Below are 18308 nucleotides of genomic sequence, written 5' to 3'. Positions count from 1 at the left end.
AACAAAGTACCATAAAATATAAACATTATATAATATAAATGTATTAAAATATAGGCACCATGCACATCAATGAATACTGCACAGGGATAAACAACAACAACAAACACAGGCAAGATGAAAGATGCACCATGTGCAAAGTTAGACCCATGGGCACTTACCCCAACATACGTTTCACTATGGGGCTCTGCATGAGGTGTCACATGGTACACAATTTGATTTTCTTTTATTTATTTATATATTTTTTTGCTTGTGTACATTCTGGTTTTATTATTTGCATTATTCTGATTTGATCCCTGTGCATTATACTGTACATTGATGAGCACGGTGCCTATGTTTTAATCAATTTAAATTTTTATCTTGCATTTTGTCAATAAGATTTATATTGTATTTTACTTTGTTGTTTGTGCATCAGTTCTTGGTTGTTTTTGCATGTGTTTTTGCACAGCAACTGCACAACTTTGGACGGCATGGAGGATCTCACGGCAAGCGGATCTCCAGGTACATGAATTGGACAGGAACAGGAACAGTAGATGATAAAAGTAATGGATAATATATATATATATATATATATATATATATATATTCTTGGGCTCACAGTAGCTGACATACACTGTAGGGTTACAGTGGTGAGCTAAAATGCATTTTTGGGGTGCTCAGGCAAATCACTCTCAACCCCTTCCTCACAGCTACTGAGGAAGGGGTCGATAGTGATTTGCCTGAGCACCCCGAAAAACAGATTTCTAAATTACTTCTATTTAAAAATCTTAATCCTTTCAGTACTTGAACTGTCCAGAGCAGGAGAAAATCCTCATAGCAAACCTATGCTGCTCTGGACAGTTCCTGACACGGACAAAGGTGTCAGCAGAGAGCACTGTGGACAAGACAAAAAAGAAATTAAAAAAGAATAGAGTTTCCTCTGTAGCATACAGCTGCTAATAAGTACTGAAAGGATAACATTTTTTAAATAGAAGTAATTTACAAATCTATACACATTTCTACTGAGGAAGGGGTCGGAGGTTCATGTTTCCCAGCACCCCGAAACGCGTTTAGGAATCTGGCACTGTTCACACAGTTATCACCAGTGTCCATCTGCAAACTTATATGTTTTGGCAACAGAGGAGTTAAATCAGCTTCATTCCGCCCTGCCTGGCCACAACCACACCATTAACCACATCGCACAGCCTGTAACTCCTGTTACTCAAGCTTCCACGTGGGACGCCATCCCCGGACCTTCTACCGCTCCCGACGTACCATCACCGCCAGACCCATTGTCGCTCCCGAGCCGACTGACACTCTTGCCGGAGTGTCAGACCAGTGCCATCTGCAGCAAGCCAGCTAGCGTGGTCTCCAGCGCTGAATACTGCTGCACGCTTGTTACGTCGAGCGCTCCGGGTCCCTGCTCCTCCCCGGAGCGCTCGCGGCGTCTCTCTCTCTGCAGCGCCCCGGTCAGACCCGCTGACCGGGAGCGCTGCACTGACATTGCCGGCGGGGATGCGATTCGCATAGCGGGACGCGCCCGCTCGCGAATCGCATCCCAAGTCACTCACCTGTCCCGGCCCCCGGCTGTCATGTCCTGGCGCGCGGCTCCGCTCCCTAGGGTGCGCGCGCGCCAGCTCTCTAAGATTTAAAGGGCCAGTGCACCAATGATTGGTCTAATTGGTCTAATCAGCCTAATTAGCTTCCACCTGCTCCCTGGCTATATTACCTCACTTCCCCTGCACTTCCTTGCCGGATCTTGTTGCCTTGTGCCAGTGAAAGCGTTTAGTGTTGTCCAAAGCCTGTGTTCCAGATCTTCTGCTATCCACATTGACTACGAACCTTGCCGCCTGCCCCGACCTTCTGCTATGTCCGACCTTGCCTCTGTCTAGTCCTTCTGTCCCACGCCTTCTCAGCAGTCAGCGAGGTTGAGCCATTGCCGGTGGATACGACCTGGTTGCTACCGCCGCAGCAAGACCATCCCGCTTTGCGGTGGGCTCTGGTGAAAACCAGTAGCAACTTAGAACCGGTCCACCGACACGGTCCACACCAATCCCTCGCTGACACAGAGGATCCCCATCCAGCCTGCCGAATCGTGACAGTAGATCCGGCTATGGATCCCGCTGAGGTGCCGCTGCCAAGTCTCGCTGACCTACCCACGGTGGTCGCTCAGCAATCGCAGCAAATTTCCCAACAAGGACAGCAGCTGTCGCAGTTGACCGCCACGTTACAGCAACTTCTGCCACTGCTACAGCAGCAACCATCTCCTCCGCCAGCTCCTGCACCTCCTCCGCAGCGAGTGGCCGCTCCTAGCCTCCGCTTGTCCCTGCCAGACAAATTTGATGGGGACTCTAGACTCTGCCGTGGATTCTTATCTCAATGTTCCCTACATATGGAGATGTTATCGGACCAATTTCCTACAGAACGGTCTAAGCTGGCGTTCGTAGTGAGTCTTCTTTCTGGAAAGGCCTTGTCTTGGGCCACACCGCCCTGGGACCGCAATGATCCTGCCACAGTCACAGTCCAGTCCTTCTTCGCTGAAGTCTGTAGTGTCTTCGAAGAACCAGCCCGAGCTTCTTCTGTCAAGACTGCCCTGCTGAACCTGGTCCAGGGTAATTCTTCAGTAGGCGAGTACGCCATCCAATTTCGTACTCTCGCTTCCGAATTATCTTGGAATAAGAGGCTCTCTGCGCGACCTTTAAAAAAGGCCTATCCAGTAACATCAAGGATGTGCTGGCCGCACGAGAGATTCCTGCCAACCTGCAAGAACTTATCCATTTGGCCACCCGCATTGACATGCGTTTTTCTGAGAGACACCAGGAGCTCCGCCAGGAAAAAGACCTTTATCTCTGGGCACCTCTCCCACAGTATCCTTTGTAATCTACCCCTGTGCCTCCCGCCGAGGAGGCTATGCAAGTGGATCGGTCTCGCCTGACCCATGAAGAGAGGACTCGCCATAGGGAAAAAAATCTATGTCTGTACTGCGCTAGTACCAAACATTTCTTGGTGGATTGCCCTATTCGTCCTCCACGTCTAGGAAACGCACGCACGCACCCAGCTCAAGTGGGTGTGGAGTCCCTTGGTACGAAGTCTGCTTCTCCACGTCTCACTGTGCCCGAGCGGATTTCTCCTTCTGCCAACTCCTCCTTCTCAGCCGTGGCCTGCTTGGACTCTGGTGCTTCTGGAAATTTTATTCTGGACTCTTTGGTGAATAAGTTCTGCATCCTGGTGACCCGTCTCGTCAAGCCGCTCTACATTTCTTCCGTCAACGAAGTGAAGTTGGACTGTACTGTGCGTTACCGCACAGAACCCCTCTTAATGTGCATTGGACCCCATCACGAGAAGATTGAATTGTTCGTCCTTCCCAACTGTACCTCTGAAGTCCTCCTCGGTCTGCCATGGCTCCAGCATCATTCTCCCACCCTTGACTGGACCACCGGGGAGATCAAGAATTGGGGCCCTGCTTGCCGCAAGAAATGCCTCACGTCTCCTCCCAGTCCCGTCAGGCAAGCCTCAGTGCCTCCTCCTACACCTGGTCTCCCCAAAGCCTATCAGGACTATGCTTTGCCTCCTCATAGCCCCCGTCCTGGTGACACTCTGCCCCGTGCCAAGCTTCACCCTCTGCCCTCCCTCCCCATTCCCACTCCTGCTGAACTGCCTGCATTTGATGAGGAAACCCTACAATCGCTCCCAGTGTCCTCGTCCCACATGAAGCAGTTACCGGACAAAAAAAGGGGGAGACCTAAGGGGGGGGGGGTACTGTTACGCCGAGTGCTCCGGGTCCCTGCACCTCCCTGGAGCGCTCGCGGCGTCTCTCTCTCTGCAGCGCCCCGGTCAGACCCGCTGACCGGGAGCGCTGCACTGACATTGCCGGCGGGGATGCGATTCGCATAGCGGAACGCGCCCGCTCGCGAATCGCATCCCAAGTCACTCACCTGTCCCGGCCCCCGGCTGTCATGTCCTGGCACGCGCGGCTCCGCTCCTTAGGGCGCGCGCGCGCCAGCTCTCTAAAATTTAAAGGGCCAGTGCACCAATGATTGGTGCCTGGCCCAATCAGCCTAATTAGCTTCCACCTGCTCCCTGGCTATATTACGTCACTTCCCCTGCACTTCCTTGCCGGATCTTGTTGCCTTGTGCCAGTGAAAGCGTTTAGTGTTGTCCAAAGCCTGTGTTCCAGATCTTCTGCTATCCACACTGACTACGAACCTTGCCGCCTGCCCCGACCTTCTGCTACGTCTGACCTTGCCTCTGTCTAGTCCTTCTGTCCCACGCCTTCTCAGCAGTCAGCGAGGTTGAGCCGTTGCCGGTGGATACGACCTGGTTGCTACCGCCGCAGCAAGACCATCCCGCTTTGCGGCGGGCTCTGGTGAAAACCAGTAGCAACTTAGAACCAGTCCACCGACACAGTCCACGCCAATCCCTCGCTGACACAGAGGATCCACATCCAGCCTGCCGAATCGTGACAACGCTCCTCCGACATCGGAGCCCACGGTACGTAACATCCATTTGCGCCCCCCTGCCAACGGGGCTGCTAGGGAGACGTGAAAACCAATGCCCCCCTCTCCATATTGGGGCATGTGAGGAATACAAGGCTGCGATTCATTCACAAAAAAATCCATCAAGCCAGAAGCAGTGGTGAGAGATACTCTGTATCATTCATTTTTTTGATTATTGACTTTTGTTACATTGACTTTATGTTACAAGTCTATTTTGCCACAAAACCGAATATCTATCCATACTTTTTGCGGATTTTATTTTTTATTTGCAGATTTATGGACTTATTGGAACATTAATTCATCATTTTTATATTTTTTATATTTTATTTTGGATATCCCACTATGGCCCAGTGGGATTTTCAATAGACAGTGCCAGTTTAATGTGTTACTTTGTCATTGTTTTATATATTTATATTTTATAATCTGAATTAAAAACAATTTTTGATTAACGCTGCCACAATTTATTATTGCCCACATCATTATGCACCATTGGTTAGGTCCTAGAGGCATAAGCTATATATTCCAATTGATATTTATTATTGTTGCCAGTGGGGTCCAGCTTTAGCTTTGATTGCCTCGGTCCTTCTGTTGTGAGCTGCACCCAATTTTAAGTTTTTAATTTACAAATCTGTTTAACTTTCTGACACCAGTTCATAAAAAAATAAAATAAAATAAAATAAAAAATAAAAAAAATAAGGTTTCCACTGGAGTACCCCTTTGGCACAAGTTGATTCAAAAACAATTGTCTTCTACACACACCCCTTTGAATGTACCCTCCCCAAATGTGTGAACATGAGCTTTCAGCTGAAGCAGCTGTTTTCGGAGCGGATCACATCTGGCTTACTGGCGATGACGACTATTAGGTTTGGCAAAAATCTGCAATTGCTTTTGCTCTGATACCTGAGGCACATAGGGAGTTAAAGTGATAGATCTTTTTTTCACCCACTTTTCCTGTAAGGTTGAATGCTGGCCTTTGAATTCCATGCACGCCCTGTGTGTATAAATACAGAAGAAGGGGGGGGGGGGGTTTGGGAGTCTCTCTGGAATTCTGCCAGATTGCTGGATAACTGGGTCTGCTGTTAGGCAGTGTATAGAAAGATTCTGGCCAACTTTCTGGTAATATCCTTCTTTCCGAGCTCTCGCAGTCTTCGGAGTAGAGTGACATAGGACATCTTAAGCACCCTGGAGAGGAAACCCTTGGGTCTTTTTTCAGCTGGATGAAGTTGGATCTCAGTATGAACATGGGCACCATCATTCATGTAGCATTCCTGTTACTTGTGGTACTAGAAGGAACCTGGACAGGTAATGTTATACTTGACTGCATTGTGGCTATATATAGTGGCTATGTTTTCATAGTAACTGAATTGAGGCATACATGGAAGTCTGCGGTCCTGCTTCTATGGACACAGCTAGAGATGAGCGAACTTACAGTAAATTCGATTCGTCACGAACTTCTCGGCTCGGCAGTTGATGACTTATCCTTCATAAATTAGTTCAGCTTTCAGGTGCTCCGGTTTGCTGGAAAAGGTGGATACAGTCCTAGGAAAGAGTCTCCTAGGACTGTATCCACCTTTTCCAGCCCAGGGGAGCACCGGAAAGCGGAACTAATTTATGCAGGATAAGACATCAACTGCCGAGCCGAGAAGTTCGTGACGAATCGAATTTACTGTAAGTTTGCTCATCTCTAGACACAGCTTACCAATCCCATCAGCTTGTACGCTGACAAAAGGGTTAAATCAGCATGCGTTTAAATGCTTATATCAATAATAAATTGTTACAGTTATTTTGCTTAGTTGTGAGACCTATAAATACAAAATGTACATTATGTTTGAGCAAAAGGAGACCCCCCAATAGCTTCAATAGCAATAGCTTGTATGCATCAAAATGTTGCAAAGTTTTTTTGTACAAAACATTTTTATATCCAAACACACACACAAAAAATGTCTTTAGCAGCTTCCACGGCTCTGAATATAAATACATAAATATCAAGATACAAGCAAGCTAGCATATCGGTAAATACTAATCTCTACTACAGTGTTTCCCAACCAGGGGGCCTCCAGCTGTTGCAAAACTACAACTCCCAGTATGCCCGGACAGCCTTCGGCTGTCCGGGCATGCAGGGAGTTGTAGTTTTGCAACAGCTGGAGGCACCCTGGTTGGGAAACACTGCTCTACTAAAAGGGGCTTCACAAAATAACATATAAAAAAACACTTTATTTAGACTACAGTATTTTCTAACCTTTCTGGCATTTCTTTGCACACATAGTTAATCCTGATATTACATAAAACATACAGGTGTATACTGGAGTCATTTGGTAAGACACCACCAAAAAATGAAATTAATAAATAATAATAAAAAAAAAAATATATATATATATATATATATATATATATATATATATATGTGTGTGTGTGTGTGTGAATGCTCTTGCAAAATCTGTAAAGGTCCCTTAAAGGGTTACTCCGCTGGAAAACATTTATATATTTTTTTTTTTTTATCAAATTGTGCCAGAAAGTTAAACAGATTTGTAAATGACTTCTATTTAAAAATCTACTTATCCGCTGCTGTATGCTCCACAGGAAGTTCTTTTCTATTTGAATTTCTTTTCTGTCTGACCACAATGCTCTCTGCTGACACCTCTGTCCATTTTAGGAACTGTCCAGACCAGGAGCGAATCCCCCATAGCAGACCTGTCCTGCTCTGGACAGTTCCTGACATGGACAGAGGTGTCAGCAGAGAGCACTGTGGTCAGACAGAAAGATACTTCAAAAAGAAAATAACTTCCTCTGTAGCTCTGTAGTATACAGCAGCTGATAAGTACTGGAAGGATTAATATTTTTCATTAAAAGTAATTTACAAATCTGTTTAACTTTCTGGCACCAGTTGATTTAAAAGAAAAAGAAAGTTTTCTAGGGAGTACCCCTTTGACTGTCCTGTGTCATTTATAGCTTTGGTCTTCTCATATAGAGCAGAGCGACATTTTTTTGACACCTCAGGCTACAGGACCTGGTTACGACTTTTTGATCGCTTTTTTAAATTAAATTTGGGAGTTGCAGTTAGTTACCAACTACAACTCCCAGCATGCCCTGATACAGCAGCTGCCCCAAACGAAAACTACAACTCCCAGCGTGTTGCACTATATAGTAGTACATAGTAAAGGTCGTTGTTTCCCAACCAGGGGTGCCTTCAGCTGTTGCAAAACTACAACTCCCAGCATGCCTGAAAAGCCTTTGGCTATCCAGCATGCTGGGAGTTGTAGTTTTGCAACAGCTGGAGGCGCTCTGGTTGGGAAACACTAGTATAGTATATGGTGCAACATTCCGGGAGTTGGAGGATTAGTTGGATAAATACCGACCATTGCATGACCGGTATTTTTGACATAAAAATACCGGCAGGGTGGCCAAAATACCGGTGGTGCTGGTAAAATACCGGCCAGGTGGCAACTCTACTTTCAAGTGAATCTGTCACCTAAATATCCTGCCCTATGTGAGGGACAACATATAACAGCAGCCAGTCCGCTGTATTCCTGAAGATGAAATGTCCCACCGTGTACCCTTTGGGACTTGTTGGCTGGGCTGGTGGTTTATGCTGCTTGATTTTTACATGTTTTATGCCTTTTATGCACTTTTGTACAATATGCATAATGCTTTTCATCATTGTTATGATAAGTATACCTTGTTCTTGGCTGTGAGTAAGACCTATATACTACACATAGGCCCATAAACTTTCATTGGAATGATAAGTAGCCACCGTAAGCCCATTCCCTTCTACTGAGGGAAGAAGGATGGAAGACTAAGCAATCCTACCAGGCTAAAGGAACATGTACAGTGGTCCCTCAAGTTAAAATATTAATTGGTTCTGGGACGAGCATTGTATGTTGAAACCATTGTATGTTGAGACCAGAACTCTATGGAAACCTGGTAATTGGTTCTAAAGGCACCAAAATGTCATCCAAAAATAGGAAAAAGTGAGGATTAAAGAAAAATAAGTAGATAACTAATATAGATAAAGTGTATAAAAGTAAGAATGATCTGCTGGGAGCTGTAAATCACTGTCTATGTCAGTGTTTCCCAAGCAGGCAGCCTCCAGCTGTTGCAAAACTACAACTCCCAGCATGCCCGGACAGCCAAAGGCGGTCCGGGCATGCTGGGAGTTGTAGTTTTGCAACAGCTGGGGGCACCCTGCTTGGGAAACACTGGTCTATGTAGAGAACAGGAGCTTCTTCAGGGTCCTGTACAGTACATGCAGTGTCCTAAAAAAGTAACATGGAGTCGCCCTATCCTGGTGTCCAAAAGAGCAGGTAACCCTGGTACAGGTAAAGTGTACAGAACATGTAATACCTCCCTGCACTGTATGGGGCGCTACCAGACACCAGTCAGTGCACGCACTTCAGTAATACAGGGGTTTTAGCAGTAAAATGCCCATTCTAATTGGTCAGTTCTTCCGGCCATTGTCACGTTTCACAGATCTGGACTGTCTGTAACATTGTATGTTGAGTCTGGTTTACACTTACAATGGTCCAGAAAAGACCATTGTATGTTGAAACTATTGTATGTTGAGGCCATTGTAAGTCGAGGGATCACTGTACTCTCCAGAGCAGTCTCTCCTTTAGAGAAGGCCTGATAAGGACTAAAAGCGGGATCACTTTGGCAAGAAATTGAACACTGTTTCCATAGCAACCATAGGACTCTTCAGGGCTTCATGCCAGGCCTAGATACCAGGTGGCTACCCTAGCGACACTGCTACAGAAAACTGCATCCCACAGTAGGAATTGCAGCACCAAAGTGAATAAGTACCTTTCTAGAATTCACTGGGAAACAACCAGTTGCAGTACACACAGTTGTGCTTAAAAGTTTGCATATCCATGGAAATTGGTAATATATGTACCCATTTAAATGAAAACATGATTGGGCAAGCAAAACACATTTGTTTTACATCTTATGGGATTGATATTCAACTGTAGATTATAACAAAATGGCGCAATCATAAAACAAAACATGGCAAAAAATGACAAATAAAAGACCCCTGTTCATAAGTTTGCATACCCTTAGTTCTTAACACTGTGTATTGCCCCCCCCCCCCTTAGCATTCTTGGACTTTCCAGCACAATATTTATTTACTTTTCACCATGACAAGATCAAGTTGATCCTCCAGTGGTTATTAAGCCACTATGGGGAAATTTCAAACATGTGGTTCATGCCAGACGACTAAAGACTTAAAAGGGTATTCCAGGCAAAAACTTTTTTTTATATATCAACTGGCTCCGGAAAGTAACAAACAGATTTGTAAATTACTTCTATTAAAAAATCTTAATCCTTACAATAGTTATTAGCTTCTGAAGTTGAGTTGCTGTTTTACTGATGACTAACATCCCGGGAGCTGTGCAGTTCCTATGGGGATATTCTCCCATCATGCACAGCTCCCGGGTCGTGACATCATCATTGAGCAGTTAGACAGAAAACTTCAGAAGCTAATAACTATTGGAAGGATTAAGATTTTTTAATAGAAGTAATTTACAAATCTGTTTAACTTTCCGGAGCCAGTTGATATATAAAAAAAAGTTTTTGCCTGGAAAACCCCTTTAACATGATAGGAAAGCATTGTGCCAAGACATTTGGGCAGCTTTGCCACCTACAAGAAATCATGGCCTTATAGACAATTATCACAAAAGTCTGCACACTGTCTTTCTTAAACATTTAATAACATTTATTTGCTGAAACCATACTTCAAGTGCTTTATATAAACATCACTTAGTTAAATATGTCATGTTTAAATGTGTAACATATTGGACCGCAAAGGGATATTTCATTAAAGTCACAGTATGGTTTCAGCAAATAAATGTTATTAATGTATGATAAATACCAGTGTGCAGTCTATTATAATAATTGTCTATGAGGCCATCATTTCTTGTAGGTGATATAGCTGCCAAATATTCTTGGCAAAATGCCTTATTTAGTCATCTTCCCAGAGTGACTAAATGATATTCAAGGGGTATTCCATCATTTATTTTATTTGACTGTGATACAGAGGCTGTAAAATGAGTGTAGTTCATAATATAGTGTCTGTACCTGTGTTTGGTGGGTGGTATCGCAATTCATTTGTGATCTTTGTCCTGATGTTCATTTTTAGAAGCATACAAAATGAGTGTTGTCTCAGGTTTTCCCAGGTTGCAGTGCAGCCTGAGACATTACATCATTAGTGAAATGTTGAAAGGAAGAATGACTGTATTTCAGTGGGTGGAATGATCGCTGCCTGGAAGGCAGATCATTGTCTACAGGGCTGCAGAGAATTGTAGTATCAATATCAAGCACAGCACGCATGCAAGGCAACTCAGCTGTGCTGCAATGGATGGGGTGATTGATGTGTGGGAGGGAACAAAGTCAACTCACACTTACAAACAAGGGATCCTAGGACTTGTAGTTGGAGGGAAGGATGTTCAGCAGGAAAAAGCCAATTCACCAAAAGAAAGCAGCAGCGTTATGGTGGACTTACAACATAGCCATTTAGCCCCAAGAAAATGCAGCTCATTTTTGTTCAAGTATCTATTTATACACAGACATTAGTGCAATTAAAAAAATCTACAGGTGTGGAAAACTAAAGGGGGTTGCTGGCATAAAAAATACTTTAACTTACTTCTACTTACCTCTCATTGATTCCCCGATGCCTCCGGTATTACTGCTCATCCATCAGTGCAGTCTTCTTTCTGGCTCAATACATCACACTACCACTCTGCCCTTGAGATGGGACATCTCTCTGTGGCTAGCAATTTTCTGAGCGCCCAGGAAGAAGACCACATCGGTTGACATGTAACGATACCGGAGGCACCAGGGGGGGAGCCAAGATTTAGATAGAGGTTTATTTTTTTAATAGCGGCAGCCTAGTGAGCATAAAAAAAAAAAAAAAAAAAAAAAAAAAGTCCTACGTGAGACAAGCCAGACATTTGATTGTCCTTTTAAACTTGTGTGTCTGTAACAAGGCCAAACATTCAAGGATATATAGACTTTTGATCAGGACCGTTTAGGCAAATTTTTTTAGGCTTTAAGAAGCCAGCTGGCTGGACACTTTACAAGGTTTGCTCCATAGGAACCAACATCACCAACACCTACTGTGCAGCCCCCTTCACTGTGCCAACCCGCGGCTTCTCCCCACTGTGTTCCGTCAAGACTGCCACAAAGGAAGCACTCTCAGCCACCAATCTACTTTACAGTACATAGTAGTGTAGCTGCTGTATAAAATACACATACTATCCTAATAACACATCAAAAATGCTATTCAACTGCAACATGAGAACACAGCCTTGGGCCTATGCGTGCTCTCATGACCTGGTCATGCCTTATAGCATAAACAATAGATGTGTAAAAAGTGGAAATCCATCTGTACGGCTGTGTGCATGTAATACTCCACGTCTCAGTCATCAGTATTAGGTTTTGTGAAGGATAAAGTCACCACATTGTAAGAGGTCCTCATGATATGTTTATGTCAATTGTAAATAGTTAGGCAGTTAATGTGTTTTGGGGAATTCCGCCCCCGAGCATGATAATGGTGACAGTATGAGAAAATGTCTGTGTGCAGACATCTCTACCTAAAATACAACTATACATCAGTGCAAGAAGTCGTCTTACATAAACAGTTCATGGAATGTAAATCCTTTGGTTTGGGTTATATCACCCACTACCAATAATAAGCATATGTGTCTTATCCCCCATTGGACAGACACCATCAACTGCCCTAATAGTTTTCCTTCTTTAGCCATTTAACAAATTTCTCGGATGTTGATAAAGCTCCAAAAGTACTGGAGGGATGGAAATACATAGTTAGCTATGATTTTATCTGTAACATTTAGCTGGCGTTGGGTTTAAACAGAAAATACTCCACAAAACACCAAATAAACCCACAGCATAAAGTCAGACAAAAAGGAAGCAGTTCTTTCTACCGGACAAATTAAAGGGGTATTCAGGTGCCAGACTGTTAAACAGATTTGTAAATTACTTCTATTTAAAAATCCTAATCCTTCCAGTACTTATCAGCTGCTGTATACTACAGAGGAAGTTCTTTTCATTTGAAATTTATTTTCTGTCTGACCACAGTGCTCTCTGCTGACACCTCTGTCTGTCTCAGGAACTGTCCAGAGCAGGATAGGTTTGCTAGGGGGATTTTCTCCTGCTCTGACATGGACAGAGGTGTCAGCAGAGGGCACTGTGCTCAGACAGAAAATAAATTAAAAAAAAAGAACTTCCTGTGGAACATACAGCAGCTGATAAGTACTTGAAGAGTTAAGATTTTTGTATAGAAGTAATTTGCAAATCTGTTTAACTTTTTGGCACCAGTTGATTTAAAAAGCATTGTTTTTCACCGGAGTACCCCTTTAAAGCCATATTCATTACACTAATCCCATCTTTATACCATATTTAATATGACAATCTATTACAGTTTGTACAGTACACATGATATCTTTCCATTTGGTAAAGTAAGCAAAGAAATATCTATATATGCCCCAAACCATGTTTACTTGGAAAATTATTCTGAATCAGTTGATAGAATGTTATTGCCTTTTAGCAGTAAAAGAAATAAAGATAAGTTTCAGCCACCTAGAATACTCTAGCTGTTCCTTAACTATTTGAGGATTGTAGGAATAATATGTCAGTAACAGCTGGGATGCTAAGCCATTTATAATGTTATTCTTTGAGTGCTTTATCTAAACATCATGTAGTTAAATTCGGGCCCTAAAATATTTGACTGCATAGAAATGTTTATTTAAAGGAGTAGTCCAGTGCTGAAAAACGCATCCCCTAGCCTAAGGATAGGGGATAAGTTTCAGATTGTGGGGGGTCCGACTGCTGGGGCCCTCCACGATCTCCTGTACGGGGCCTCGGCAGCCCGTGGGGAGGGGGCGTGTTGACCACCACATGAATCGGCGGCTGACACCCCCCCCCCCCCTCAATACAACTCTGTGGCAGAGCCAGAGCGTTGCCTTCTGCAATCTCCGGCTCTGCCATAGCAATGTATTGAGGGGGCGTGTCAGCGTCCGCTTCGTGCAGTGGTCAACACGCCCCCTTTCCACAGGCTGCCGGGGCCCCGTACAGGAGATCGCGGGGGGCCCCAGCGGTTGGACCCCCCGCCATCTGAAACTTATCCCCTATCCTTACATACATTTTTCAGCCCTGGATATCTCCTTTAAGGTCATAGGATGGTTTCAGCAAATAAATGTTAGTGAATATATAATATAATTAATATAATATAATTAATATTCCCCCCAAAACATACTGAGGTCAGATTGTGATCCTTAAAGGAAATCTGTCATCAGTATAACCCGCACTAACCTGTCATTCAGGCCTGTAGTGCGGGTGATACTGATCAAAATGATACTGACAATGTCCTGAATGGCCCAGCTGTTCTTTTTATGTAAATGAGGTCCTTGGGGCACGAGCGGAGCTAGTACCAGAGCTTCGGGCACCCCACGTGATCTTCTGCAGTGCGGGCGCACCACCCGGCTCATCAATATGCATGGCCTCCCTCCCTGCTCTCGTGGCAGGTTTTCGCCATGGCGCATGCACCTCTCCCAGAGTACACCCGGAAGCGGCGGCAGTTTCCGCCTCATGAGTCTGAAACTGACGCCGCTTCCGTGTGTACTCTGGTAGCGGCGCATGCGCTGTACCGCGAGAGTAGGGAGGGAGGCTAAAATAAGCTCTCATATGGGTCTGTAGGTGGAAAATTGAAAGATTTATAGATTTCAAAAGGCTAGGAGGGAAACAACAAAATACAGAAATTAAAATTGGCTGCATCCTCAAGATCAAAACAAAGCTGCGCCATTAAAGGGTTAACTTTGATGGAGACACAGATGCATGTGTGTAATCACCAAATGACTAGTGATCATCACATGACTAGTGAACTACTGGTGAACTATGACTGTTCCTATGAAATTATGAGAACAGAGATGTCGCAACCTGCAGTTAAAGGGGTCGTCCGGTGAAAAATTTAATTCAACTAATATATCCGGGCTGCCCAATAAACCAAACTAAACTCACTTTCCTCTCCTGGATCAGGGTGCCCCATTTGCTGCCGTTGACACCGTTTTTTCCAGAGTTAGGACACCTATAAGGTCACATCTATAGCTCCAAGAAGAAGACTGTCAGCGGAGACCGGGCCATATAAATATAGATATATCAGCACCAGTGGGGCCTTTTATTGGATTTTGGAGAAGCGCAGTTTGATCTGTTTGTGTGGTAGATAACCTTGACAGCCAAGCATCAAATAATTCTGGTTAGTTTTGTCTTCCTATGTCTGGCGGACATGTGCGGCTGTTTAAGATCACCTGCTATATCATAGAAATAGGATCAGCTAACATTCTTTTCCTTCTGTTGTTTTGAGTCTTGAAACATCTCATTTAATCTTTTCCATGTTATTAAGTCCAAACAGACTGAAGACCTGCACGAGTGGACAGGCATAGTACACACGGATGAAAATGTGTTTGGCTTTAAAGGGGTACTCCCATGGAAAACTTTTTGTTTTAAATCAATTGGTGCCAGAAAGTTAAACAGATTTGTAAATCACTTCTATTAAAAAATCTTAATCCTTCCAGTACTTTTTAGAGGCTATATACTAAGGAGAAATCCAAAAAAGAAATAGATTTCCTCTGATGTCATGACCAAAGTGCTCTCTGCTGACCTCTGCTGTCCATTTTAGGAACTGTCCAGAGCAGGAAAAAAAATCCCCATAGCAAACATATGCTGCTCTGGACAGTTCCTAAAATGGACAGCAGAGGTCAGCAGAGAGCACTGTGGTCATGACATCAGAGGAAATGCATTTCTTTTTTGGATTTCTCCTTAGTATACAGCCCCCAAAAAGTACTGGAAGGATTAATATTTTTAATAGAAGGGATTTACAAATCTGTTTAACTTTCTGGCACCAGTTGATTAAAAAAAAAAAAGTTTTCCACGGGAGTACCCCTTTAAAAATTCATCATGTATAATGTAAACTGTCTGTTGCATATAAGTATATATATAAAAATAAAGGAGCAATAGCTACTGAAAATGTCTCTTTATTGATACTATACACCAGTGGTCTTCAACCTGCAGACCTCCTAATGTTGCAAAACTACAACTCCCAGCATGCCCGGACAGCCGTTGGCTGTCCGGGCATGCTGAGAGTTGTAGTTTTGCAACATCTGGAGGTCCGCAGGTTGAAGACCACGGCTGTACACATACAGAAAAATGTAAAATCAAGTATGGTAAGTAGAGTGGCTACATACAGTGGTCCCTCAACATACGATGGTAATCCGTTCCAAATGAACCATCGTTTGTTGAAACCATTGTATGTTGAGGGATCCGTGCAATGTAAAGAATAGGAAGCTGTACTGACCTGTCCCCGCCGTTCCGGACCCGTCACCACTGCCCTGGATGTTGCACTTCATCGCTGTCGCCGCGTCCCCGTGATGTCCCCGCCGCTCCAGAACGTCTCTGCTGCCCGGGATCGTCGCTCTCACGTTGCCGTCATCACGTCACTATGCACGCTGCTCCTATTGCATGATGGGACGTGATTACGACGATTGAGAGCGCCGGCAATCGAGGGGATCCCAAAGGGGACGCTCCGGAGCTCCGAGGACAGGTAGGAGACCATCACCGGAGCACACAGGGCACCGTCAACGGCTATCCGGTGGCAGCTGAAGTAGTCTGCGCTGCCGGATAGCCGTTTATGCGATGGCCCCCGACATACAAAAGCATGGGATGGCCTTCAACATGGGATGGCCTCTGAGAGTGATCGGATGCTGAAATGATCGTATGTGGGGGCCATCGTAGGTCGGGGGGTCACTGTAGTTGCATACTACTTTAATATTCCAAAATTATGCATTTAGTACATGCATGGGGGTAATACCAGATTGACCCACAGATCATTAATAGCAAACAGTCATATAACAAAGTATTGAGTATTGTAGGACCAATAAGCCTCAAAATTAAGTTGCCTGACTGTATAATAGTAATAAAGTGCTAAACTGAATTCACTCACCCATTTAGAAGTACCACCATTGCCTGCTCCAACGCACGTTTCGTCTTCCATGACTTTGTCAGGGGACGCTATGTATACACTGACTACCCCTACTTATATGTGCTGCGGGAGCCGGCGTTTGGCGCCAGTTCGCATCTGGAGCGCTGCTGTCGGTGCTTCCACCCACTTCGCCCGCCACATCACAGCACCAGTGCTCAGGCCCTGGAATGACAATTTCTGGACCTGTGCACTGCGCTTACTGGCGCCCGGAAGAAGTAGTGCCCCGCATGGACAACCCGGCGCATGCGCACCATGCGCAACCGATGTGAATACAATGTTCACCCCTAATACTTGTTATTCAGCTCCATGCACCAAACTTATGGCAAAGAGTAATTCCATTTACCGGACACAGGTAACAATCATGCAGTATATGCTGCATGGGATAGGTTCACTATAGTAGTTTCCCTTTAAAAGGGTACTCCACTGGCCAGCGTTTGGAAGTAAATGGTCCAAATACTGTTTTTGCGCTGCAGGGTTCGGCCACGCCCCTCGTGATATCGCAACCACGCCCCCTCAATGCAAGTCTATGGGAGGGGGCATGACACTCCCTCCCATAGACTTGCATTGAGGGGGCATGGCCGTGATGTCATGAGGGGCGTGGCCGAACCCTGCAGTGCAAAAACAGCGTTCGCAACACTTACTTCGGAATGCTGGCCAGTGGAGTACCCCTTTAAAAGATGACAACTGCAGATCAATGTACAGTAAATCAAACTGGGCAACTTCTCACATGCTTGGCATCCTTGTGTACTTGTCATTTGGTACAAACTTTTGAGATATATCAGCGACATGCTAAAAGTTTTGATTGGTCGGGTTCTGGGTGTTCAGACCCAAAGGATTGTTAGAAAGAGTCAGGAGAAATCTTCTCCACTTGTTCACTTACCTTGACTTACAATGGGGCTTGTTTCCTGCAGTGAGACAGAGATCTCAGTAAGCCGGGGAGTGAAGCATTTGGCCACGTGCTTCTCCCAGCTCTATCTAGTGATCATGAGGGTCTGAACACGCAGCCCACAACTGATCAAACTATTAAAATGTCTCAGAGACATACCAAAGGTTTTTTGTAATTGACAGGGGATCTTTAAAGTTACAGGCATCCACAAAAAGGATACAGTTTATGGAAGGAAAAAAGCAGGACAACCGACCCCCTTACACTTGTGCGTGCCCAACATTAGCCGAAAAAGAGTCAGATGATGATAATGATGTACACAGTCTATATACGGATATATATACTGTTTCTTTTGTACTCAGGAACATATTATACTCGTGTAAACAATAATGGTATATGACGTTAATAGGAAAATATGAAGCTAACTACATACTGGCAAATATAAAACATCTGCATAAGCTATTTGTGCTTTGTAAATGGCAGAAATCCCTGGTGAAGCATTCAGTAGAAAATGTCCTTAATAACAAGTATTGCATAATAATCCCTACAAAAATAATACTTAAAAAGGGGAGTATAAAAAACAGACCATATTTAAATTTGCATCCTTTGAGTAATACACACAGGGGCATTGACTATCTATTTAAAGGGGTACTCCGGTGGGAAAAAAAAATTCAAATCAACTGGTGTTAGATTTGTAAATTACTTCTACTAAAAAAAAATGTTAATCCTTCCAGTACTTATCAGCTGCTGTATGCTCCACAGGAAGTTGTATAGTTCTTTTCTGTCTGACCACAGTGCTCTCTGCTGACACCTCTGTCCATATCAGGAACTGTCCAGAGTAGAAGCAAATCCCCATAACAAACCTCTCTTACTCTGGGAAGTTCCTGACATGGACAGAGGTGTCAGCAGA

At 44.3% G+C, this 18308-nt stretch overlaps 1 protein-coding gene across 2 annotated transcripts in view; it reads left to right on the top strand.

Annotated features, from left to right (window-relative positions):
* The first annotated feature begins 5507 nt into the window (after positions 1-5507).
* PLAC9 (placenta associated 9) overlaps positions 5508-18308 on the top strand; it is a 37273-nt gene continuing 24472 nt past the window's right edge. Inside the window, exon 1 of one of the 2 annotated variants that reach the window (XM_056529966.1) lies at positions 5508-5774. In XM_056529966.1, coding sequence (XP_056385941.1) covers positions 5690-5774 — 85 coding nt within the window. In that variant the 5' untranslated portion in view covers positions 5508-5689. The remainder of the gene's footprint in view (positions 5775-18308) is intronic. The other variant, XM_056529965.1, reaches the window with a different exon arrangement.

The sequence above is a fragment of the Hyla sarda genome, chromosome 7 (genome assembly GCF_029499605.1).
Source record: "Hyla sarda isolate aHylSar1 chromosome 7, aHylSar1.hap1, whole genome shotgun sequence".
Lineage (NCBI taxonomy): Eukaryota > Metazoa > Chordata > Amphibia > Anura > Hylidae > Hyla > Hyla sarda.
This window is presented reverse-complemented; position numbering and strand designations above follow the sequence as displayed.